At 42.7% G+C, this 26,569-nt stretch overlaps 1 protein-coding gene across 2 annotated transcripts in view; it reads left to right on the top strand.

Moving 5' to 3' along the window:
• The window catches only part of osbpl9 (oxysterol binding protein-like 9), a 201,014-nt gene that overhangs the window by 48,930 nt on the left and 125,515 nt on the right, over nt 1-26,569 (top strand). For both annotated transcript variants that reach the window (XM_059984253.1, XM_059984252.1), the window contains exon 4: nt 15,030-15,106. In XM_059984253.1, the coding sequence (XP_059840236.1) occupies nt 15,030-15,106 (77 nt within the window). The remainder of the gene's footprint in view (nt 1-15,029; nt 15,107-26,569) is intronic.

Genomic DNA, 26,569 nt, shown 5'->3' with positions numbered 1-26,569 from the left:
GAATCATTAAGTCTGTGATATTGACAGTGTGCTAACTGGCCCCAGCACACAATTAAAATCCAGCTTAACCACAGCTAATATAAACCCAACTCTAGCTCAAGGAGCTATAATTTTGCTAGGTAATTTGACCTAGCCCAGATCAGAACCTGGTTTCTCATTTGCAAATGCATCTCTGATCATTTAAATTAATATTGAGGACCCCTGACCCTATTACAATTTATTCAACTTTTAAACTGGATCCCTGCCCCCAAAGCAGGAATTCATTTATCTATGGGCCACATCTTATTTAGTCAGACAGACTACAATTTGCTTTAAAGCCAGTTGACCCAACATCATTCATCGGCTGTGCTCTTGTTCTAACATAAGCTTTAATCAATTTGGTGACAATTTAATTTTACTAGAAAATATTAAAATAAGACTGTTTAAAGAATACAACCCTGAGATTCATTTTCTTGCAGCATACTCAACAAATGCATAGAATAATAACAATATCAATGAAAGACTGCATCAACTTGGGCATTCAACCAGTGTGCAAAAGACAATTATGCAAATATGAAAAAACAAAGAAACAATAAATAAATATTTAAATCATGATGAAGAGTTCTTGAGAGTGAGTCCATTGGTTGTGGGATCATTTCAATGATGGGGCAAGTGAAGTTAATCATCTTTCATTCAAGAGCCTGATGGTTGAGGGGTAATAACTGTCACTGAACCTGATGATGTGAGTACTGAGGCTTGTGTACCTTCTTCCTGATGGCAGCAGCAAGAAGAAAGTAAGTCTTGGGTGGTGGGATCCCTGATGATGGATGCTGCTTTCCTGTGACAGCATTTCATATAGATGTGCTCAATGGTGTGGAGGCCTTCACCCGTGATGGACTAGGCCATTTCCACTACAGTTTGTAGAATTTTCCATTCAAAGGCATTTGTGTTTCCATATGAGGTTGTGGTGCAGTCGGTCAATATTCTCTCCGCTACACATCTATAGAAGTTTAGATGTCATGCTGAATCTTCGCAAACTTCAAAGGAAGTAGAGGAGCTGCCTTGCTTTCTTCGTAATAGCACTTGTGAGCTGGGGCCAGGACAGGTCCTATGAAATAGTAACACTGAGGAACTTAAAGTTGCTGACCCTCTCCATCTCTGATCCTCCAGTGAGGACTTGCTCATGAACTCTGGTTTCCTCCTTCTAAAGTTAATAATCAACTTCTTGGTGTTGTTAACGGTGATGGTTGTTGTTATGGCACCACTCAGCCAGATTTTCAGTTTCCTTTTTATATGCTGATTCGTTAACATCTTTGATGTGGCCTACAACAGTGGTGTAGTTAGCAAGCTTGAATATGGCGTTGGACCTATGCTTAGCCACACAGTCATAAGTGTTCCGCAAGTGGAGCAGGGGCTAAGCACACTGCCTTGTGGGTGCACCTATGCTGATGGAGGTTGTGGAGGAGATGTTGCCAATTCAAAATAACTGGTGTCTGCAAGTGAGGAATTCGAGGATCCAATTACACAAGGAAGTATTGAGGCCAAAGTCTAGGAGCTTATTGATTAGTTTTGAGGAGAAGATGGTATCAAATGCTGAGCTGTAGTTGATAAAGAGTATCCTGATGTATGCATCTTTGCTGTCCAGATGTTTGTGTTGAGTGAAACATAAAAACATAGAAAATAGGTGCAGGAGTAGGCCATTCGGCCCTTCGAGCCTGCATCGCCATTCAGTATGATCATGGCTGATCATCCAATTCAGAACCCTGTACCTGCTTTCTCTCCATACCCCCTGATCCCTTTAGTCACAAGGGCCATATCTAACATCCTCTTGAATATGGCCAATGAACTGGCCTCAACTGTTTCCTGTGGCAGAGAATTCCGCAGATTCACCACTGTCTGTGTGAAGAAGCTTTTCCTCATCTCGGTCCTAAAAGGCTTCCCCTTTATCCTTAAACTGTGACCCCTTGTTCTGGACTTAACAACATCAGAAACAATCTTCCTGCATCTAGCCTGTCCAATCCCTTTAGTTTCATTACGTTCATTAAGTTAGTTTAGTTTCAATACCTTTCATTAAGATCCCCCCCCCAATCTTCTAAATTCCAGTGAGTATAAGCCTAGTCGATCCAGTTCTTCTTCATATGAAAGTCCTGCCATCCTAGGAATCAATCTGGTGAACCTTCTTTGTACTCCCTCTATGGCAAGATTGTCTTTCCTCAGATTAGGGGACCAAAACTGCACACGATACTCCAGGTGCGCTCTCACCAAGGCCTTGTACAACTGCAATAGAACCTCCCTGTTCCTGTACTCAAATCCTTTTGCTATGAATGCCAACATACCATTTGCCTTTCTCACCACCTGCTGTACCTGCATGCCCACCTTCAATGACTGGTGTACAATGACACCCAGGTCTCGTTGCACCTCCCCTTTTCATAATCGGCCACCGTTCAGATAATCTGTTTTCCTGTTCTTGCAACCAAAGTGGATAACCTCACATTTATCCACATTAAATTGCATCTGCCATGAATTTGCCCACTCACCTAACCTATCCAAGTCATCCTGCATCCTCTTAGCATCCTCCTCACAGCTAACACTGCTGCCCAGCTTTGTGTCATCCGCAAACTTGGAGATGCTGCATTTCATTCCCTCGTCTTAATCATTAATATATATTGTAAACAACTGGGGTCCCAGCACTGAGCCTTGCGGTACCCCACTAGTCACCCCTGCTATTCTGAAAAGGTCCCGTTTACTCCCACTCTTTGCTTCCTGTCTGTCAACCAATTCTCTATCCACATCAATACCATACCCCCAATACCATGTGCTTTAAGTTTGCACACTAATCTCCTGTGTGGGACCTTGTCAAAAGCCTTTTGAAAATCTAAATATACCACATCCACTGGCTCTCCCCTATCGACTCAACTAGTCACATCTTCAAAAAATTCTATAAGATTTGTCAGATATGATTTTCCTTTCACAAATCCACGCTGACTTTGTCCAATGATTTCACCTCTTTCCAAATGTGCTGTTACCACATCTTTGATAACCGACTCTAGCATTTTCCCCACCACCGATGTCAGACTAACCGGTCTATAATTCCCTGGCTTTTCTCTTCTTCCTTTTTTAAAAAGTGGAGTTACATTAGCCACCCTCCAATCCTCAGGAACTAATCCAGAATCTAAGGAGTTTTGAAAAATTATCACTAATGCATCCACTATTTCTTGGGCTACTTTCTTAAGCACTCTGGGATGCAGACCATCTGGCCCTGGGGATTTATCTGCCTTTAATCCCTTCAATTTACCTAACACCACTTCCCTACTAACATGTATTTCCCTCAGTTCCTCCATCTCACTAGACCCTCGGTCCCCTACTATTTCTGGAAGATTATTTATGTCCTCCTTGGTAAAGACAGAACCAAAGTAGTTATTCAATTGGTCTGCCATGTCCTTGTTCCCTATGATCAATTCACCTGTTTCTGACTGTAAAGGACCTACATTTGTCTTGACCAATCTTTTTCTTTTTACATATCTGTAAAGGCTTTTACAGTCAGTTTTTATGTTCGCTGCCAGCTTTCTCTCATAATCTTTTTTCCCTTTCCTAATTAAGCCCTTTGTCCTCCTCTGCTGAACTCTGAATTTCTCCCAGTCCTCAGGTGTGATGAGCATAGAGATATCATCTGCTGTGGACCTTTCTCTCCAGTAAGCAAATTGGAGTGGATGTAAGATGCTTCTTTGGCCGGAGTTGATATGCTTCATCGCTCATCTCTCAAAAACACTTTGTTGCTGTGGATGTAAGTGCTACTGGGCGATTGTCATTAAGGCAGGTTACCATGTTCTTCTTGGGCACCGGTATTGTTGAAGCTGGCTTGAAGCAGGTGGGTACCTGAGACTGCTGAAGCATGAGGTTAAAGATCTCAGTGAACACTCCAGCCAGTTGATCAGCACAGGTCCTTGGTACCTTTGGCCAGGTACCTCTTCTTGACTAGATGCTTTTCATGGGTTCACCCTACTGCTCGTAAGTCAGCCTCAGAGACTGGAATCATAGGATCATTGGGGACTGTGGGAGTTTTGATGGTCAAAGCTAGTCTAGCATTGAGCTCATCTGGGAGCGAAGCCCTGCTGTCACCTATATTATTTGATTTAACTTTATAAGAGGTGATAGTATTCAAGAGCTGCCACAACTGTTGAGCATCCTTTGTTGATTCATGTTTAGTCTGTATTTGCCACTTCGCCTGTGAGATGACTTTCCAGAGATTGTACCTGGACCTCTTCTAACTTTCTTCGTCACCACACTTGAATGCACATGGTTCATTCAGGACTTCTGATTGGGGAAGACTCTGAATGATTTTGTGAAAACACACTCATCTATAACTGTTTCAATAAAGCCTGTGACAACCATGGTGCATTCATTCATATCCATAAATGAGTCCTTGAACATGACTCAGTTAGCTGACTCGGAAGCAATCCCATAGCCACTCCTCTGTCTTCTGCGACCACCTCTGTTGACAGCTCAGGACATTTGCTCTTCAACCACTGCTTGTATGCAGGTTGGATCAGATTTACTGAAATGCTGCCTGGGCATGGAATGGTAGGCATTCTTTATCTAACAGTGGTCTAGTGTGTTTGGATGTCCAGTGCTACAGGTTATACGCTGATTGTTATTGGGCAGGATTTTCTTCAAACAAGCCTGGTTGTAGTCCCTGACTATGATTTGAAATGCATTGGGATGAACTACTGCTTGTTTGGAGACAGCATCATGCAATATCTCAAGCACTTGACTATGGTCAGCTGCTGGTGGTATGTAAACTGTGGTCAGTATTATGGAGGAGAACTTTCTAGTGTGCACTGCATTTGACCATTAATTGTTCAAGGCTGGGGAAACTGCCACATCAGAACACCACCAAGAGTTTATCATCAAACACATACCTCCACCTTTTGCATTTTCTGAATCAGCATTTTGGTCCAGATGGAAAACCGAAAGCCTTCTTGAAAATCAAAAATCACTGTATCTGGTGTACTGGGAAAAAGCCAAGTCTTGCTCAGACATAGAATACACCAGTCTCTCATTTTCCTCCAACACAGCAATCTTGCCCTCAAGACCTCAATTTTGTTTTCCAGCAACTGTACATTTGCTGACAAGATGCTGGATAGAGGGGGGCTTCATCCCTCTGCGTTTCAGCGGCTTGGAGTCCCCTCCCATCTGCCTCACTTTCAGCTGTTGCAATACTCTTTGTTGGTTTAAAGATGCCGTACTTGTCTGGTCTGCTGAGACCCTAGAGGGAAATTACCTTGCTTCAAATTGAGTAATTGTAGAGTAATTGAAAAGTGATATATTTAAAAGTATGTTTGGAAGTATTGCCTGTAGCCCACAGAATGTTGCTGTGGTTCATCAGTGCCATCTCTGGATTTTCCAGTGCAAGGCAAAGTAAAATATGAAGGGATTAGCAAAGAATATCTAGGTTATTTTAAAATCATGGGCTTGCCAATGTACAGCTAATATGGATCAGGTGCAAAATAAAAAGGACTTGGTGCAGCAATATGATAGAAGCAGGAATTTGGATGAGCTCCAGTTTATGGGTGGTGAAAAGTTAGACCCGAAAAAATGTTGCAATCATCAAGGTTAGAATGGGGAAAGGCATAGATGTTTGTTAAAGCAGCAGTTGGTTTTCGTCGGGGCTCCCAAAGTCCTGCATCGGCAAGCTGCAGCACTGGAGGTTCATGGCAGGAAGAATTTTTCTTCCTTCTACCATCTGCGTGAGATGATGGGCTGTTGGGACTTTGAGACTCTCTTTTAAACTGTGCCATGGACTGTTCTTTATCAGATTACAGTATTGCTTTGCACTGTTGAAACTATGTGTTATAATTATGTGGTCTTTGTCAGTTAGTCTTTATCAATTATGGTATTGAATGCACTGTTGAAACTATATGTTAACTATAACTATATGTAACTATGTGGTTTTGTGTATGTCTTGTAGCTTTAGTTTTGTCTGATGGGTTTGGAGTTCCTTTCCGGGGAGCGTGCTGAGACATTAGCGCGATATTGATACACAGCAGCCTCTCCGGACTCTGGATTGGGGATTACCAAACGTAATGTGGTTTTTCTTGTGTAGTCTGTTTTGTGCTTTTTTGTGATATCATTCCGGAGAACGTTGTCTCATTTTTAACTGCATTGTATTTGTGGTTATAAACGACAATAAATTGAATCTGAATCTGAATTTTGGCTACTAAAACTAATCAAAAGCCAACTATTCTGTGGTGAATGACTCACTTGACTTCTACCAGTTATAAGACTCTGATGAGTGTGCTATAATTGTGCTATAATACTCTGTACTTGGCTGGGTGAATGGATATTTAACACCTGAGAAACACAGTATCACCTAGAGCAAAGCAGCCAGCTGTTCTGACGTGCCATTCTTCACAGAATTGAGCATTCATTATCTCCATAACATGTGGGCAATGGTTATAGTGTGTATCATCCAGAAGCACTGCAGCAACTTGTCATGGCCTCTTGTGTAGCTTTTCCCAAGACCTTTATCATAGAAGCAGGGTGGTAGTAATCTTGAATGAGCTCCTCCATTTTCCTCTTCAAGTGAAACATCATCCTGGTTTTAGACATTTTGTTGTGTTTTCATTGGTGTTTGGTCAAATAGTTGGTATTTCATAACTAATGACAATTTGATACATGGAGTGTAGATGTCCATGACAGCAGAGGAATTCAGTAAACCCCAAGCATAAATTTAAAATCAATAAAAGGGATAATGAATGTAAAAGAAATATATTTGCAATAGAACATGCTGACTTATAAATGTTTACATAATTCTACCATTATTGACTTCCCTCATCTTTTTGGCCTTGTGTCATTCACTTCAGCTTTATGTATCCTATTTGGTTTCAAGTCTTCAAGGTCTCTTATTCCTTGTTGATCTATATTCCTTAATGCTTTCTATTTGAACTTGAAATCTGTTTTATAACATCCTCATGTACACAGGACACTTCAGTTATCAGTTGAGCATGACTATGCAGGAATAATTGGAGCTGTGAAGGTGATCATCATTTGTGCAATTGTATGTATTTTAGATATCAACTTCTCAAAGGTCGTTTTGCATAGCATACTCTGAACAAAAAAAGAAGTTTGTACTTTGGTACTTTTTTCCCCCAAAAGCACTGGTCTGATATCATTTGCATCACTTTAACGTGTTTTTTTTTAAAGTCTGAGAATTAAATCAGAATCAAATATTTAAATATGTAAATATTTGCATTTCTAATGTTGATGGCCAAGTCCCTCAGAGTGTTATTTAGATCCATCCATGAGCCAGTTTTAACTTAGTGAGAGCAACAGGCTTTAGGGCTGCATCTCTGAGGCCCATTTGTTACTGGGAATTCTCTCTGGTGAGGGTCACAACATGATTATATTTTTGCAGAAAGTGTTAAACAGGGGGAGAATATGGTGCTAATTCTGAGTGGTTGGCTCAGTCCAAGATGTCCTGTCTTTCTTCTAGGTTCATCCCATCAGTTTCTGTGAGTGACAGAGAAACCTTCATTCTGTAACTGTTTGATTTGTATCTAATCTGGTATCTGATGCTTTCCTGTATAATTTGATTTTTTGGATGTAGAATATCATAGTGTGTTGAAAACAAAGATAATTAGAAATCAGTCTTTGGTTTGTGAACTTATTTGCATGAAATTTCTGCCTTTTATGCCTTGACAGTTTAACGTTCAAAAGTAAATTTATTAACAAAGTACAAGCACATCATGATATACTGAACTACCCTGGGATTCATTTTCTTGGGCATTCATAGTAAATGCAAAGAAATACAATGGAATCAGTGAAAATCTACATAAAAACAAGACGGGAAGACCACCAATGTGCCCCACGATAGCACAGAGATTAGTGTGGCACTGTTACATCTCAGGACATCAGAATTCGGAGTTCAAATCTGACACCATCTGCAAGGAGTCAGTGTACATCCTCCTCATGGAATATGTGGGTTTTCTCCAGGTCTCTGGTTTCCTTCCACAGTACCAGAAATGTGAAGACTCCCACAGTATAATTGTAAGTCGTCCTGTGATTAGCTTGGGGTTAAATCAGGATTGTCGGACAGTGTGTCTGAAAAGGCCAGGAGGGCCTATTCTTGCGGTTTCGCTAAATAAAAGACGACAGATTATGTAAATACAAATAGAAAAACAAAATAATAATAATGAGAACATGCATTGTTGAGTCCTTGAGATTGAGTCCATAGGTTATGTAATCAGGTTTGGGCGAAGTTATCCCCTCTGGTTCAGGAGCCTGATGGTTGCGGAGTTAAAACTGTTCCTCAACCTGCTGGTGTGGGACCCAAGGCTCCTGTACTTCCCTCCTGATAGCAGTAGTGAGAAGAGAGCATGGCCTGGATGGTAAGGGTCCTTGATGATGAAGACTGTTTTTCTGAGATGGTGCTCCTTGTCGATGTGCGCAATGTTGGGGATGCTTTACCCATGATAGACAGGGCTGTGTCCACTACTTTTTGTAGGCTTTTACATTTAAGAATATTGATGTTCCTATACCAGTGTGTGATGCATCTATAAAACTTTGTCAAAGATTTAGATGACATGCCAAATGTTTGCAGACATCTAAAAAAGTGCCATTCTTTGAAACGACACTCACTTGCTCTACCCAGGATAAATCCTCTGAAATGATAACACCAAGGAATTCAGCGTTACTGACCCTCTTCACCTATGATTCCCTGATATGGACTGGCTAACGTACCTCCCGTTTCATCCTACTGCAGTCAGTAATTAGCTCTGGTTTTGCTGACTTCGAGTTGTGGCACCATTTAGTCTTCCTGAAGTCCATCACCATCTCCTTTGTCTTGCTGATAATTCAGCATGCACCATCTGACAAAGTCCTCCACCAGGGCCCTGTAATCATCCTACCTTCCTCCCTTTGTACACCCAACTATCGCTGAGTCATCAGAGAATTTCTGCAGATGACATGACTCAGTTGTTGTATCTAAAGTCCGAGGTATACAGGGTAAACAGGATCTCCCAAACTTCTGAAATGTGGATAATTGTTGGTTTCATAATGCAGATAATAATTCCTGTTTCTAAGTAGCAAGGTAATTGAAGTTGGACCTTGTGTAGCTGAATGTTGCCATGGGGTGGGGTGAGTGGGCTGTGGCTGAATCAGTTCCACTTGTAAAGCAATGAAGTACTTCTGGAAGCTGATGAACTGTCACTCCCTGTCAACTGCTCTAAGCACTTAGAAATGCAAATATTTTTAAATTTCAAAGTGATTCAGAAACATTCAAATTGCAAGCAATAGTTTATTGTTATGTCAATTATATGGAAGAAAATCAAAATGTTTAAATCCTATCCTGCTAATTACTGCTCATTGATTAGCAAAGTGATTGAAGATGTTTTCAGCAGTACTTTAAAACAGCACTGCGTCAATAAACCTGTTTATCAGCATTCTCTAAGTGTTACTGTGAACTAGACCTTATTATTGCCTTGGTGCAAATAGAGGAGTTAGAAGTGATTGCTTATTATATCATTGATTAAGTGAAACATTTGTATAGCTTGGGTCATGGGGCATTAAGGCCAAAAATCTTACCTAGTTAGAGTCATAACTTGTTTTAAAATAAAGTGGTCATGATGTAAAGGTCAATCAATCCAACTGCAAGATATCACTGCAGTAGTTCATTGAATTGGTGTCCTCAGTACAATCATCTTCAGCTACTTCACTTAATAAATTACATACAACCATAAGGTCAGAAGTGAATATAATTTGCTGATGATTTTGCATTTAGTATGGCATCACCTTCCAAACCAGCAACTTTAACAACTAAGGAAGGCAAGGACGGCAAGTACTGGAAACATTGCTGCTTGCAGGATTCCCTCTGAATCGCAAGTTGTCCTAAAATGGAAATTTATTGCAAATTCTTTTATACTCTCTACTCAACTGTGGAAATACCCTCATGAGAGCTTTGCAGTAGTTCAAAAATTCAGTTCACCATCAAGGAAAATTAATGTGCAGTAAACACTGGCCTTGCCTGTGATGATGAGATTTTTAAAAGAGGTTAAAACAAGTTTAAGTTTCTTTACAAACCTGATCCTAAATCACGCTTGGCCATTTCTCTCTATCCAGCTGAATGCCTGTATTGCTCCTGTGCTAGACCTATCATAATAACATGATATTAATTGTTCAGATTGATTCTGCAGTGTAAGTGGTGGGAAATTAAGTAATTACACAATCTGTTGTAAGAAGTCTGATGTAGACCATATGTGGAAGAAACATTTTGAATGACAGACAGTTGAAGGACTTGTGCATTCTAGTACAAATCAAAAAGTTGCTATCAGTCAAGTGAAACACCTGATGAACAGATGAGGAGAGAAATGCAGTGGATTCTGGTTAATTGGGACCAGTGCACTTTGGCCCAATTAAGTGGCTGCTCTATTAGTCAGTTTCATGGACATCATTAAAAAGCTATAAAAAGGGGGTTCCGGTGATGTCATAATTGAGAATGGCAGCTTAAGTCACAAGCTCCTCTGGAAAAACGTGTATTAAGCCCCATTATCCCATCAAATATAATATTTTTTGAAAAATATTTGAACTGAAAAGAGGGGCAAGAATGGGGAGAAGAAATAGAAATTAAAAAAGCGAAACTGCGGAGCCTGCGTCCGTATGTATGTTATATAGGAGGAGTACACAGGGAAATCTTTTCTGTGTAATGGATTTGTTCACTGACTTTTATGAATACTTCATTGGGGGTCCTCAACTCATAAGTAGGAGGATTATTCCCCCACAGCTAGACATTTTCTCTAGCTCAACGCAGGGTCATCTACTAGAGACCTCAGCCTTGGAATCACACGTTCGTTGCCATTTTTGTTATTCTGTGTTTCTTGGTTCTTATTTGTTCAGGGAGTAGATTGATTAAGTTTTATTCTAATTTCAATGGTACATTGACAGATAAATACAGATGGCTAAGGGCAAGGTAAAATTCATTTCTTTTAATGTCAATGGGCTATTAAATCCAATCAAACATAAAGAGAATTTTATCCAATTTGGAACAACTTGATTCATACTGGGGAAAATTGGCTTAACTACATAATGCCTCATGGGCCTGATTTTATTCTCACAAATCAATGAATCTGTTGTAAAAAAAAGAGATCACTCCCTACTTGTACATAGTTCTTTCCTTTTGCTTGTTTTTTCTTTCCACTCTTTTCTATGAGTGTATACTTCAGATAAGTGCTTTGTGGAGATTTGTGATATATATGATTATATGATATATATGTACAATGTCTGAAATACATCTTATGGAAATGTTTGATGAACTTCAATAAAAAAATTACAAAAAAAGCTATAAAAAGACAATGTGTAACAAATTGTGTACTTAAATAAAATATGGAACAAATTAGAACTATACAATAGTACTATAAAACTGCAGTGTATGTAATAAACAAAATTGTCTGGTTAGAGAAAATGAAGAGGTGATAGGAGCTATAAGCAAATAGTCATACCAGGGTCTCGGGAGACAGGTAAGTGGGTAGCAGTCAGGAGAGGGAAGGGCAAGAGTCAGATACTGGAGAGTGCTTCCTTGGCTGTCCCCCTTAACAATACGTACTCCTGTTTGAGGGATTGTGGGGATGACTTACAGTGGACTGAAAGGCTTGAGCATATAGACATTAAGAAAGAGGATGTGCTGGAGCTTTTGGAAAGCATCAAGTTGGATAAATCACCGGGACCAGATGAGATGTACCCCAGGCTACTCTGGGAGGCAATGGAGGAGATTGCTGAGCCTCTGGCAATGATCTTTGCATCATCCATGGGGAGGGGAGAGGTTCCAGAGGACTGGAGGGTTGCTGATGTTGTTCCCTTATTCAAGAAAGGGAGTAGAGATAGGCCAGGAAATTATAGACCAGTGAGTCTTACCTCAGTGGTTGGTAAGTTGATGGAGAAGATTCTGATGGGCAGGATTTATTAATATTTGGAAAGGCATAATATGATTAGGAATAGTCAGTATGGCTTTGTCAAAGGCAGGTCATGCCTTACGAGCCTGATTGAATTTTTTGAGGATGTGACTAAACACATTGATGAATGTAGAGCAGTAGATGTAGTGTATATGGATTTCAGCAAGGCATTTGATAAGGTACCCAATACAAGGCTTATTGAGAAAGTAAGGAGGCATGGGATCCAAGGGACCTTGCTTTCTGGATCCAGAATTGGCTTGCCCACAGAAGGCAAAGGGTAGTTGTAGATGGCTCATATTCTGCATGTAGGTCGGTGACGAGTGGTGTGCCTCAGGGATCTGTTTTGGGACCCCTTCTCTTCGTGATTTTTATAAATGACATGGATGAGGAAGTGGAGGGATGGGTTAGTAAATTTGCTGATGACACAAGGGTTGGGGGTGTTGTGGATAGTGTGGTGGGCTGTCGGAGGTTACAGCGGGACGTCAATAGGATGCAAAACTGGGCTGAGAAGTGGCAGATGGAGATCAACCAAGATAAGTCTCTGGTGATTCATTTTGGTTGGTCAAATGTGATGGTAGAGTACAGTATTAATGGTAAGACTCTTGGCAGTGTGGAGGATCAGAGGGATCTTGGGGTCAGAGTCCATAGGACACTCAAAGCTGCTGCACAGGTTGACTGTGTGGTTAAGAAGGCATACAGTGTACTGGCCTTCATCAACTGTAGGACTGAGTTCAAGAGCCGAGAGGTAACATTACAGATATATAGAACCCTGGTCAGACCCGACTTGGAGTACTGTGCTCAGTTCTGGTCACCTCACCAGAGGAAGGATGTGGAAACTATAGAAAGGGTCCAGAGGAGATTTACAAGAATGTTGCCTGGATTGGGGAGCATGCCTCATGAGAATAGATTGAGTGAATTCGGCCCTTCTCCTTGGTGTGAAGGAGGATGAGAGGTGACCTGATAGAGTGGTGAGTGCGTGGAATGGGCTGCCGGCGATGGTGGTGGAGGCAGATATGATACAATAGAGTCTTTTAAGAGACTCCTGGATAGGTACATGGAGCTTAGAAAAATAGAGGACCATGGGTAACCATAGATAATTTCTAAAATAAGTACATGTTTGGCACAGCATTGTGGGATGAAGGGCCTGTATTGTGCTGTAGGCTTTCTATGTTTCTAAAATCACTGCAGATTCCTAGTGCATATAATGGACTGCCTTTGTACAATGCAATCAAAGATTGCATCCTCCAAATAATTGCAATTTCATGCTGGGCCCAGAGTGTTTGGAGTCCAGAATGTGCTGCCTGGTAGTGTAGTGGAAGCAAATATTCTCATCACATTTGAAAAGGATCTTGGCAGGCACTTGGTTTCGTCATGAAATGTTGACTGTACTCTTTTCCATAGATGCTGCCTGACCTGCTGAGTTCCTCCAGCGTTCTGTGTTTGTTGCAAGTACCAAAGGTTAGGGAACTGATGTGAGTAAATGGTGCTGGTGTACTCTAGATAGGTGCAACACTCAGTATGGACATGGGCGGAAAGACCTGTTTTTGTGCTATCAAGCTGTTATTTGGAACTTGTGTACTTTGGCTCTTCTCTAGTAATATGCATTGTCATTGTTTAAGAAGGCAGCTCATCTCTGTTTAATCATGGCACTTGGAGTCCCTTGTGCATCAGGAATATGTGCCTCTTTTGCATCAGTGATACCTGCAGCATGTGAACGAATTAAATTAAAAAGAAAGTGCTTCTTTGGTTGTAATGAACTGCAGAAAACCTATAGGTGATGCAATTTAGAAAAAAACACTATGACTCCACATGCAGCCACCAAAGTTTTGCAAATTTCAGTTTGGAAACACTGGAATTGAAGGTTAAAAGATTCCAAGCACATTTGTAATCAAAGTTTGTATGCAGTATACAACCCTGAGACTCGTCTTCCCAGACAGCCATGAAACAAAGAAAGCCATGGAACTCATTCAGAGAAACAAAAACCTAACGTGCTTTAAAAAAAAGAACAGATCATGCAAACAGCAAATAACGAGTGAAAAACAGAATATAAAACATGAAACTACAGAGGCATTGATGTAGTCTATGAATGTTCAGTTTAGTTCAGTTCAATTTAGTGCTGTGCCGTTCATTCACTGCAGGCTGTAGAGCCAGCTGCCCTGATCAAAATCATACAAACTAGTGATGATAAGAGTAACCAGAAGCACACATGTAACATGAACTGCAGAGTACAATCCACTAACCACATTTTGATTAAACCTTGCCCAAGGTCCAAGACTCTGGCAGTATTGAGTGAGACGGAGAGGGAGACCAGTCAAACACAGGCAGATGGCGCTGAACACCTGCTTGTCTTCCGCTCTCGTCATTGATTTTAATCTTGCTCGATGCTTTAATCGGGGAGAAATGGGGTCGATCATGGGCTCAAACCCTGTTTCCAGGATTCTTGGCCTTCAGGTTGCACACTTCACTCAGAACCTCACCAAACTACCTAGGAGACAGCAAGGTGTCAGATTGTTCAATCGGCCTGAAAACATACTGTCATAATGTAACTCATGGGTTCCAATCGCACATAGAAGCTTAGTAGCAGAATCGTATTTGAAAGAAATAGTTCAAAGAGTAGCTTTGAACTATCTGAAGGATGTTGTCTTTGGTCACCTTGTTTGCTGGCACCATCTTCAGTAAATAAGTAAGAAAAATTTGAACAAAATAAACCCATGGGTTATATAGAAGATACAGCAAATAGATTTTGCACAAATAAACTTTAAAGTTATGAAGGGGTGGGCCACATTATAAGGTGTTTTAATGATTACATATGTTGTATAATTATTATTGTTAAATCTCTCTGCCAGTAGTTATCTTTGTAAAGTCATTGCTGAATATTTTAAGATCTATTTGATTCCAGATCAATGGAAAAATGACTGTAGCAGAGATTCCTGGGGAAAAGAAATCCATGGTTCAAAGGGCCAAAAGTTCATGAGGTTTAAATTGCAAAGGCAATGAATGATCTAGTACTGTACTTTGGAAAAGTTAATTAATGGTATTATAAGGCTTCCATTTCTATTGGCTCCATTATTGTTTTATCAAAATTACCAATCTTGTATATTTTTACAGCCCGTGATGCTGATGAGAGAGAGCAGTGGATTCATGCATTAGAGGAAACTATTCTTCGTCATACTCTGCAGCTCAGGGTGAGTTTTTATTGGATTTTAATGTAAAATGCTCTATCTGTGGGAATCAATTTCTTCATCACTTCCAGTAGAAAAATACTGTGGAAGTTAAGCTTTTAAAGCTCATAGACTAAAAATAACTGCTGTTGCGTGCAGTTCCAATGTAGTATTATGACTGATGTGCATTCCAGAGGTTGACCCTATGATACTGAAGCAGTATGATACTTGGATTTTTGCATAATAATGTAAAAGATTCATTGTAATATTTTGGGGAAAGAGATTTTGTTTTGTACCCAAGGTGGGCTGCTTGGACTGGTTTGGGAGGAGATGATGCTTTCTCAATTTGTTAATTTGCAAATGAGAAGAAATAAAGTTAACAAGCTTTCAAAAACTCACAAGCTTTTGGATCAAAATTTAGTTTTCACGTGTTTGCCCAAATCTGTCATCTAATAAGCATATTGGCTTGGCTAACTAACAAGATGGGGGTCAAGCTTGTCAGCTTGAAAACATAAGATACACAGTAAGATGTTGGTCCTGCTGAATTTAATGAGAATGGTCTATTCACTCATTGATTAAGATGTCAAATGCAATACATTTGACTTGCTCATTTCTAATCTCTAAACTTCAAAGAGTAGACTGGGGTGTCAGAAGCAATCTGATCAGCAAGAAGGCCATTGCCAACATCTGCAAGGAACCAATGTAGTTAGTCAGAGTATCTTTGGGTATCTAATATACAGGTTCACATTTTTGGTGCAGTTGCCTCACCCACAATATTGGTGAGGCTATTTGCATCTGAGTACAGTCATCACAAAGAAGGCATATGTACTATTGGAGATTGTTAGCCAACCAGTCAAGTCTTTCTGGGACTGGACAGTCCAGCTAACACTTTCTTTAACCTTGTACTACTAAACTCATTTTTTGTACCAGAGAAAATCTACCATTCCTGCATCCTCAGCTTTTTCTGCTTGGCCCCAAATCCACTTATACACAATGACCTACTATCATTCAAAGAGATTATCTACTATTTGCAGTTGAGTTGTTTAATTTTTGGTTGGCTGTACATTTCTACAAATATGGAGTTGTAAGCCTGATGCTTCTGGGCACTTCTTAACTTTGAGACTAATGTAAAAATCACTTGCTGTAAGAATTTAAGGCATTTTTTATGGGTAAACAGCATATCTGGAAGAAAAAGCTAAGGTCTTAGAGCATAAGACTAGTTGCTTGAAGAGTGAGGAGGAATAGTTTAAAGATGTTTAGAGAACATTTTCTTAAGGGAATGTGTTGGACATGTGTATTTCAGAGGAGGAAAACTAACACAAAATAAGGATTAATTGTTGAAATTGAAACTCTATCTACTTTGTTTGCTGCACAAGAATGCTCCTTGGAGAAAAGGGTTGAACTAGAATGTCAGGGGATCATGAAGAGTTGTATTTCCTATTGACAGGTCTATTCGTCCCCCTTTATCTCCTCATCCCCTTTCCACACTTTGCTGGTGTAGATTTCTTTCTTCTTCACTCTTTCTCGTTATTTTGTCTTGCCTTCTTCAGGCTGGAGTCATTAATATGCTTTAGTGATGATCCACTTGAGAAATAACTACCAGGTTTAAGGCCTGTTTCTACACATTACATTTATAAGAATGCAAGCAAGTATCTTGTGCAGATTTTCCAATGCTATGTTAACTACTCACCAGCTTCACTTCCTCACCCGACAGTCCCATGCATTTGGTGAGTGAATGGACCTGAGTTCCAGATATACAACCCAAGCTCACCCTTGTCAAAGCATAGGGAGCAATAAAGAGTGATGATGAAGTGACTGAAGTACCCAACATGAACTAATTGAAGAATGTACTGATGGAACTCAGCAGGTCGAACAGCATCTGTAGAGGTGAAAGGAATTATCAACATTTCGGATCAGAGCCCTGAATGTGGTGTGACTTTTGGTGATCTGGTTGCAGGTGGTGCATGAATATTGAGGTTAATGTGCTAAGGTGTGGCTTTCTGTTGAAGATGGTATCATAACCCTCAACTTCACGGGTTGCAGTGGTAGCGTAGTTGATAGTGCAAAGCTATTCTGTCTCGGGGCTTCGGAATTCAGAGTTCAATCCCAGTGTGCTCTGTATGTCCTCCCCATGGAATGTATAGGTTTTCTCCAGGCGCTTCGATTTCCTCCCACAGTCCAAAGGCACACCAGTTAGGAGGTTAATTGATCATTGTAAATTGTCCCATGATTATACTAAGGTTAAGTTGGGGGTTGTTGGGGTTTGCTGGGCAGCGTGGCTCAAAAGGCCAGAAAGGCCTGTTCTGTGCTGTATCTCAATTTAAAAAATAATTTAAAATAGATATAATAAAACAAAGCTCTAGAGTGGAACAAACCAAACTTGATCAGTAGACGTCACACATGAGTTTCAATTGCATGGGGTTGAGTTCTGCTTAGCAAAGGAGGTGAATGCATTTTATAATTAACCTCAAGGGATATAATTTTCTGTATATTACAGGGGAAGTGGGAGTTGGGAAACCTTTTGTTTCAGTTGCCAAGTATTGTATTTTCTTGAAACTTGTGTGATCGTGGGACAGATTGTTATTTCCTATTTTTCATCTGGATGACTAGGTGCAGAGGCATAAATATAATACACAAAGGAGAGTCCTGGGATTTTAAGCTTGTGGAGCATATGTGGGATCAGTTTAACATTTATCCTTGCAATTTAGCAATTCATTGTCTACTTGTTTTTTACATAATTGTATAAAAGTAACTACTTGCTCTGCTTCGTAATGGCTATATTATGTATGTTCTCGCATTGCCTCGTTTCTCATGGAATTGAAATCCCTCATCCCTGGAATCACTAATTCTGTTTTTCTGTATTCTGTTTTCTGTGCCTTCCATACCTTTTCTAAAACGTAGAGTCCCAAATTGAACACTATGCACCAATTTTAGCTAAGCATTAAAAAAAATTATTCATTTACGGGATATGGGTGTCACCATCTAAGCCAGCATTTATTTCCCATCCCTAGTTGCCCTTGAGAAGGTGGTGATGAGCTGCCTTCTTGAACCGCTGCAGTCCCTGAGGTGTAGGTACACTCACAGTGCTGTTAGGGAGGGAATTCCATAATTTTTGACCCAGCGACAATAAAGGTACTGTGATATGTTTCCAAGTTAGGCTGGTGAGCAACCTGGAGGGGGATTAACAAGTAGTGGTGTTCCCAGGTATCTGCTGTTCTCGTCCTTCTAGATGGTAATGGTCATGGGTCTGGAAGGTGCTGCCTGAAGAACTTTGTGTTGTTGCAGTGCATCTTATAGATAGTACACACTGCTGCAATTCTTCATCGCTGGTGGAGGGATTGGATGCTTAAGGAAGGGGTACCAATGAAATGGGCTGCCTTGTACTGGATGGTGTCAAGCTTCTTGAGTGTTGATCGAGCTGCAATTATGCAGGTGAGTATTCCGTTATGTTCCTGACCTGAGCCTTGTAGATGGTGGACAGGCTTTGCAGAGTCAGGAGATAAGTTTCATGCTGTAGGATTCTTAGCCTTTGACCTGCTCTGGTAGCTACGGTGTTTATTTGGCTAGACCAGTTCAGTTTCAATGGTAACCCCCAGAATATTGATAGTAGGGTATTCAGTGATGGTGATGCCACTGCATGTTAAGGGACAATGGTTAGTGCCTCTCTTATTGGAGATGGTCATTGCTTGGCACTTGTGTGGCTCGAACGTTATTTGCCATTTTTTGTTAGTCCAAGGCTGGATATTGTCCAGGTCCTGCTGCATTTGGGTATGAACTGCTTCACTATCTGAGGAATGTAGAAAATTGTGCAGTCATCTGCGAACATCCCCACTTCTGACCTTATGATGGAGAAAAGGTCAGTGATGAAGCAGCTGAAGGTGGTTGGTCCTTGGACACTTCCCTGAGGAACTTGTGTAGTGATGTCCTGAGGATAAGACAATTCATCTCCAACCACCACAACTATCTTCTGTGTCAAGTATGATTCCAACCAGTAGAGGAGTTTCCCCCCAATTCTCATTGACTCCATTTTAGCTACGGCACCTTGATGCCATACTTGGTCAAATGCTGCCTTGATGTCAAAGGCTATCACTCTCAGCTCACGTCTGGTGTTGAGCTCTTTGGTCCATGTCTGGACCAAGGAGTTGATGAGGTCAGGAGCTGAGTGTCCTTGCGGAACCCAGACTGGGCATCTGTAAACAAGTTACTGTGAGTAGGTGCTGCATGACAGCACTGTTAATGACATCTTCATTACTGTACTGACAATTGAGAGTAGACTGATAGGGTGGTAATTGGATGTATTGAACTTGTCCTGTTTCTTGTGTACAGGAAACACCTGGGCAATTTTCCATATTGCCGGGTAGATGATGGTGTTGTAGTTGTACTGGAACAGCTTGGCTAGTGGCATAGCAAGTCTGGAACACAAATTTTCAGATTTTGTCTGGGACCCATAGCCTTTGTAGTATCCAGTGCTTTCAGCCATTTTTTGATATCATGTGGAGTGAATCAGATTGGTTGCAAATTGACAGCTGGGGAATGCTGGGGGCTTCTGGAGGAGGCCAAGCCAGATCATCGACTTGGTACTTCTGGCTGAAGGTTGTTGCAAATGCCTCAACGTTGTCTTTTGCACAGGTGTACTGGGCTCCTCTGTCATTGAGGATGGAGATATTTGTGGAGCCACCTCCTCCAATGAGTAGATTGATTGTCCACCACCATGTGGCAGGACTTACGGAGCTTAGATCTGATCCGTCGGCTGTGGGATCACTCAGCTCTGTCTACTACTTACTGCTTATTGTGTTTGGCATGCAAGTAGTCCTGTATTGTGGCTTCACCAGGGTGATGCCTCATATTGAGGTATGCCTGGTGTTGTTCTCAGCATGTCCTCTTGTACTCTTCATTGAACCAAGGTTGATCCCCTGGCTGGGTGGTAATGTTAGAGTGGGGACTATCCCAGGCTAAGAGGTTATAGATTGTAACTGAATACAATTCTGCTGCTGCTGATGGCCCAAAGCGCCTCATAATGCCCAGACTTGGGTCGCTAGATCTGTTGAAAATCTATTCCATTTAGCATTGTGGTAGTGCCACACAATGTTGTGGAGGGTTTCTTCAATATGGAGACGGGATTTAGTCTCCACAAATTACTGTGCGGTGGGCACTTCTACCAATGCTGTCATGGACAGATGCTTCTGCAGCAGACAGATTAGTGAGATGAGGTCAGGTGTGCTTTTCCTTTGTGTTGGTTCCCTCACCACCTGCTGTAGTCCCAGTCTAGTAGTTATGTCCAGTAGGACCTGACCAGCTTGGTCTGTGGTGGTACTATTTTTTTTTAAAGTAAATTTTTTATTGAATTTTCAAATAGGTTACAGAAAGAAAAAAAAATTATCAACCCTTCCCCCCCCAAACCCCTCCCCCCTAACATATCCCTACAGAGAAAAAAGAGAAGAAAAAAGAAAGAAAGAAAGAATGCCTGGATATCGGAAGATCCCCACATGCTTCACGGAGTTCATAATAGCTTTAATATGTGTATTTATTTATTTATTTCCCCAGATAACCAATAATTTTATCTTCGGAGCACCTATATATTTAATCCTATTCTTTGTAGATAAGGGTGCCAAATTTTCAGAAATATTTCATATTTATCTCTTAAATTATAAGTAATTTTTTTCAAGTGGAATGCAGCTAAAAATATCATCCTTCCAACGATATGAATGAAAGTATGAATCCGATTTCCAAGCAACTGCAATAGCCTTTTTGGCTACTGCCAAAGCAATTTTTATGAATTCTTTCTGATATTTATTCAATTTGGATTTCAATTTTATCCCTTCAATATTGTCTAGTAAAAAAAATGTTGGATTATGTGGAAGTTGTATTCCAATAATTTGTTCCAGTAAAACTCTTAAATTTGTCCAAAAAGGTTGAATTTTAAAACAAGACCAAGCAGAGTGTAAAAAAAGTACCAATTTATTGATTACATCAAAAACATTGATCAGATAAATTTGAGTTTAATCTATTTATTTTTTGTGGTGTAATATATATTTGATGTAAAAAGTTATATTGTAGCAGTGTGCTACACGCAGCGCTAAAATTACGACATGGAGTTAGTAACTGCAGTCGAAGGAAAAAACTTTATTCGAAATCCTCAGCCTCACTTTTAAGCCTCCCTCAACCTGCCCCCCTTGGTGCAGAGGCTCCAAAGCTCTGTGCTCGCAAACCCCCATAGGCTATCTAATTGTGAGCTGGTTCGGATGTACCAGGAAATGTGTCGCCATATAACCCCCCAATGTCCACAGTCTGGGCCAGAACCTGCTTGGGAGGTCGGCCTCTGCGCCGAGGTGCTGGAAACTCGGCCAGTTATGCCAGGTCCACATGGGCCAGTTTGAGGCGGTCCACCATGAAAACCTCTTTCCCCCCAACGTCCAGCACGAAGGTGGACCCGTTGTTCCGGAGCACCATAAACGGCCCCTCGTATGGCCGCTGCAGCGGTGGCCGATGCCTGCCCCTTCGTACAATCACAAACTTACAGTTCTGCAGGTCTTTGGGTACGCAGGTCAGGTTCCGCCCGTGCTGTGAAGTGGGTATGGGGGCCAGGTTACCGAGCTTCTCGCGTAGTCTGCCCAGGACTGCTGCGGGATCTTCGTCTTGCCCCCATGGGGCTGGTAGGAACGCCCCGGGGACGACCAGGGGCGCGCCGTATACCAACTCGGCCGACGAGGCGTGCAGGTCGTCCTTGGGCGCTGTGCAGATGCCGAGTAGGACCCAGGGAAGCTCGTCCGCCCAGTTGGCTCCTCGCAGGCAGGCCATGAGGGCCGACTTCAGATGACGGTGGAAACGCTCCACTAGCTAGTTCGACTGTGGGTGGTAGGCAGTTGTGTGGTGCAGCTGAGTCCCCAAAAGGCTGGCCATAGCTGACCACAGGCTGGAGGTGAACTGGGCGCCTCTGTCGGAGGTAATGTGGGCCGGTACACCAAAGCGAGATATCCAGGTGGTGATCAGGGCTCGGGCGCAAGATTCGGAGGTGGTGTCGGTGAGTGGGACCACCTCTGGCCATCTTGTGAACCAGTCCACGATAGGAGGTGCCGTGCTCCGTGCGACACTGGCAGGGGGCCCACGATATCCACATGAATGTGGTCGAAACGCCGGTGGGCGGGATGGAACTACTGCGGTGGGGCTTTGGTGTGCCGCTGCACCTTGGCCGTCTGGCAGTGCATGCACGTTTTGGCTCATTCACTGACCTGTTTGTGGAGTCCGTGCCAAATGAACCTGCTGGAAACCATCCGGACAGTTGTCCGGATGGAGGGATGCGCCAAGTTATGAATGGAGTGGAAAACACGGCGCCGCCAGGCTGTCGGGACGACGGGACGGGGCTGGCCGGTGACGACGTCACAGAGTAGGGTCCTCTCACCTGGGCCTACGGGGAGGTCCTGGAGCTGCAAACCGGAGACTGCGGTTCTGTAACTTGGAATCTCCTCATCCGCCTGCTGCGCCTCTGCCAGTGCCTCAAAGTCTACCCCTTGGGAAAGGGCATGAACGGTAGGGCGAGAGAGCGCATCCGCCACGACATTGTCCTTACCCGAGACGTGCCGGACATCCGTCGTGTATTCAGAGATGTAGGACAGGTGGCGTTGCTGGCGGGACGACCAGGGGTCGGACGCTTTCGTAAACGCAAAGGTAAGCGGTTTGTAGTCCGTGAACGCGGTGAAGGGTCGACCTTCTAGGAAGTACCTGAAATGCCGGATTGCCAGGTAGAGCGCCAACAGTTCCCAGTCGAAAGTACTGTACTTGAGCTCGGGTGGCCGCAGGTGTTTGCTGAAAAACGCCAGGGGTTGCCAGCGACCTGCGATGAGTTGCTCTAGCACCCCACTGACTGCCGTGTTAGATGCGTCCACTGTGAGGGTGGTAGGGGCGTCCATTCTGGGATGTACTAGCATTGCGGCGTCCGCCAAAGCTTCCTTTGAACGAAAGCGGCGGCGGACTCCTCATCCCAGGTAATGTCCTTGCTCGGACCCGACATCAGGGTGAGCAGGGGGCGCATGATACGGGCAGCTGAAGGGAGGAAGCGGTGGTAGAAATTGACCATACCTACGAATTCCTGAAGACCTTTGATCGTGGTGGGTCGGGGGAAGTGGCGGACCGCATCTACCTTAGCGGGCAGAGGGGTTGCCCCGTCTTTAGTAATCCTGTGGCCCAGGAAGTCAATGGTATCGAGTCCGAACTGGCATTTGGCGGGGTTGATTGTAAGACCGTACTCACTCAGTCGGGTGCAGAGTTGACGGAGGTGGGACAGATGCTCCTGACGACTGCTGCTGGCTATGAGGATGTCGTCCAAATAGATGAACGCGAAGTCCAGGTCCTGTCCCACCGCGTCCATTAACCGCTGGAACGTCTGTGCGGCATTCTTCAGGCCAATCGGCATGCAGAGGAACTTGAAAAGGCCAAACGGGGTGATGAGAGCCATTTTGGGGACGTCGTCAGGATGCATCGGGATCTGATGGTACCCTCGGACGAGGTCTACCTTGGAGAAGATCCGTGCGCCGTGCAGGTTTGCTGCAAAGTCCTGAATGTTTGGTACAGGGTAGCGGTCCAGTGTGGTAGCCTCGTTCAGCCTGCGGTAGTCGCCGCACGGTCTCCAGCCTCCCGTCGCTTTGGGCACCATGTGCAGGGGGGAGGCCCATGGACTGTCGGACCGCCGGATGATCCCCAATTCCTCCATCCTCTGGAACTCCGAGCCTGGAAGTCGGAGCTTGTCAGGGGGAAGCCGCCGAGCGCGGGCGTGGAGGGGTGGACCCTGGGTCAGGATGTGGTGCTGTACGCCGTGTCGGGGCATGGCCACTGTGAACTGCGGTGCCAGAACCGATGGGAAATCTGCCAGGACCCTGGTGAAGTCGTTGTCGGACAGCGTGATGGAGCCGAGTTGAGGGGCTGGCAACTGGGCTGCACCCAGGGAGAACGTCTGAAAGGTCTCGACGTGTACCAGTCTCTTCCTGGGCAGGTCGACCAGTAGGCTGTGAGCCCGCAAAAAATCCACACCCAGAAGCGGTTGGGCTACGGCGGCCAGTGTCGACCAAAAACCGGCGTCCCAACCTTCTATCCCACACATACAGGAGGCTATCCCGAAGGCCAGCCGCCGTAGCCATCAGCGGCGGCTGGCCCTGGCGTTTCCCGGGAACTTGCAGGGTGGGCTACAACAGCGGGCTTCTGCGCTCCACCGCTGGTGGTAGAAGCAGCAGTGTTCCTAGGGCTGGGGGTTGGCGGGCTCTGCGGCCGGGCCTGGACTGGTTTGCTGCTGGGAGCGTGGCTGGGAGATCTGTGCGATGGACGCCCCGCTCACCTTTTTGGCGTTCCACAGCAAGTCCGCCCGAGCTGCTACCTTCCGGGGGTCACTGAAATCCGCGTCGGACAGCAGCAGGCGTATGTCCTCGGGCAGCTGCTCCAGGAATGCCTGCTAAAACATGAGGCAGGGTGTGTGTCCTCCGGCCAGAGACAACATCTCATTCATTAAAGCCGATGGAGGTCTGTCGCCCAAGCCATCCAGGTGCAGTAAATGGGCAGCCCGCTCGCGCCGTGAGAGTCCGAAAGTCCTGAGGAGCAGGGCTTTGAATTCCGTGTACTTGCCGTCTGCCGGGGGCGGCTGTACGAACTCCGCGACCTGGGCCGCTGTGTCCTGGTCGAGGGAGCTCACCACGTAGTAGTAGCGGGTGTCTTCTGAGGTGATCTGGCGAATGTGGAATTGGGCTTCGGCTTGCTGGAACCATAGGTTCGGTCGCTGTGTCCAGAAACCCGGCAGTTTCAACGAAACCGCATGAACAGAGGCGGCGTCGGTCATTTCTGGTCCAAAAATTGTTTGGACCGTCGGGGTCACCAATTGTAGCGGTGTGCTACACGCAGCGCTAAAATTACGACACGGAATCGGTAACTGCAGTCGAAGGAAAAAACTTTATTCGAAATCCTCAGCCTCACTTTTAAGCCTCCCTCAACCTGCCCCCCGTGGCGCAGAGGCTCCAAAGCTCTGTGCTCGCAAACCCCCGTAGGCTATCTAATTGTGAGCCGGTTCGGATGTGCCAGGAAATGGGTCGCCACAGTATTGCCACCAACTTGTTTCATCAATTTTAATATTCAAATCAGTTTCCCATTTTTATCTTGACTTATGAATTCCTTGTTTAATTGCCTGTTCTTGAATCAAATTATACATACCAGAAATAATTTTTTTAATTTTTCCTTTTTTATGAATTAAAGTTTCTATTTCATTAGGTTTTGGCAATAACATTGATTGTTCCAGTTTATCTCTTAAATAAGCCCTTAATTAGAAATAACAAAAAAGATTGATATTTTTTATTTATTCTTTAATTGGTCAAATGACATTAATATACCTCTTTTCAAACAATCTCCTATATGTCTAATCCCTTTGTGAAACCAGTTATATAAAAGTTGATTATCCTTTGTAAAAGGGATGTTTATTTTGAATTAAAGGTCTCTTTGCTAATAAAGATTTCTTTATCTCATCATCAACATTTATCTTATTCCATAAATCAATCAAATGTTTTAGTATAGAAGATTCTTTCTTTTCCCGTATCCATTTAGATTCCCATTTATATATAAAATCTTCTGGTATATTTTCTCCTATTTTATCTAATTCTATTCTAATCCATGCTGGTTTATCTTCATCGAAAAAAGATGCAATAAATCTAAGTTGATTTGCTTTGTAATAATTCTTAAAATTTGGTAATTGTTACCCTCCTAGGTCAAATTTCAATGTCAATTTTCCCAACGATATTCTTGACATCTTACCGTTCCAAAGGAATTTCCTCACACATTTATTTAACTCTTGAAAAAACTTCTGCGGTAATTGTATTGGTAGTGTTTGGAATAAATATTGTAATCTAGGGAATATATTCATTTTTACAGCATTGTCTCTACAATGTTATTGGTAACATTATCCATTTATCAAGATCCTCTTGAATTTTTTTCAATAATGGCAAATAATTTAATTTATATAAATTCTTTATATCATTATCAACTCTTATACCTAAATACTTTATGCCATTTATCAGCCATCTAAATTGAGTTATTAATTGTCATTGACTATAATCTCCTTTAGTAAGGGATAGAATTTCACTTTTATCCCAATTTATTTTATACCCTGATATTTTCCCATATTCTTCCAATCTAGAAGATAATTTACACAATGAATGTAATGGGTTAGTTAGATAAATCAGAACATCATCAGCAAATAAGTTAATCTTGTATTCCTCCTGGTTAATTCTGAAACCCATAATATCTGAGTCAGTTCTAATTAATTCAGCTAATGGTTCTATTGCCAACACAAATAAAGCAGGTGATAATGGACAACCTTGTCTAGTTGACCTTGTTAACTGAAATGATGTTGAAATTTGGCCATTTATCACCACTTTAGCTTTGGGGTTAGTATTTAAGATTTTAATCCATTTTGTAAAAGATACTCTTAATCCATATTTTTCCAATACCTTAAATAAA

The sequence above is a fragment of the Hypanus sabinus genome, chromosome 11 (genome assembly GCF_030144855.1).
Source record: "Hypanus sabinus isolate sHypSab1 chromosome 11, sHypSab1.hap1, whole genome shotgun sequence".
NCBI lineage: Eukaryota > Metazoa > Chordata > Chondrichthyes > Myliobatiformes > Dasyatidae > Hypanus > Hypanus sabinus.
This window is presented reverse-complemented; position numbering and strand designations above follow the sequence as displayed.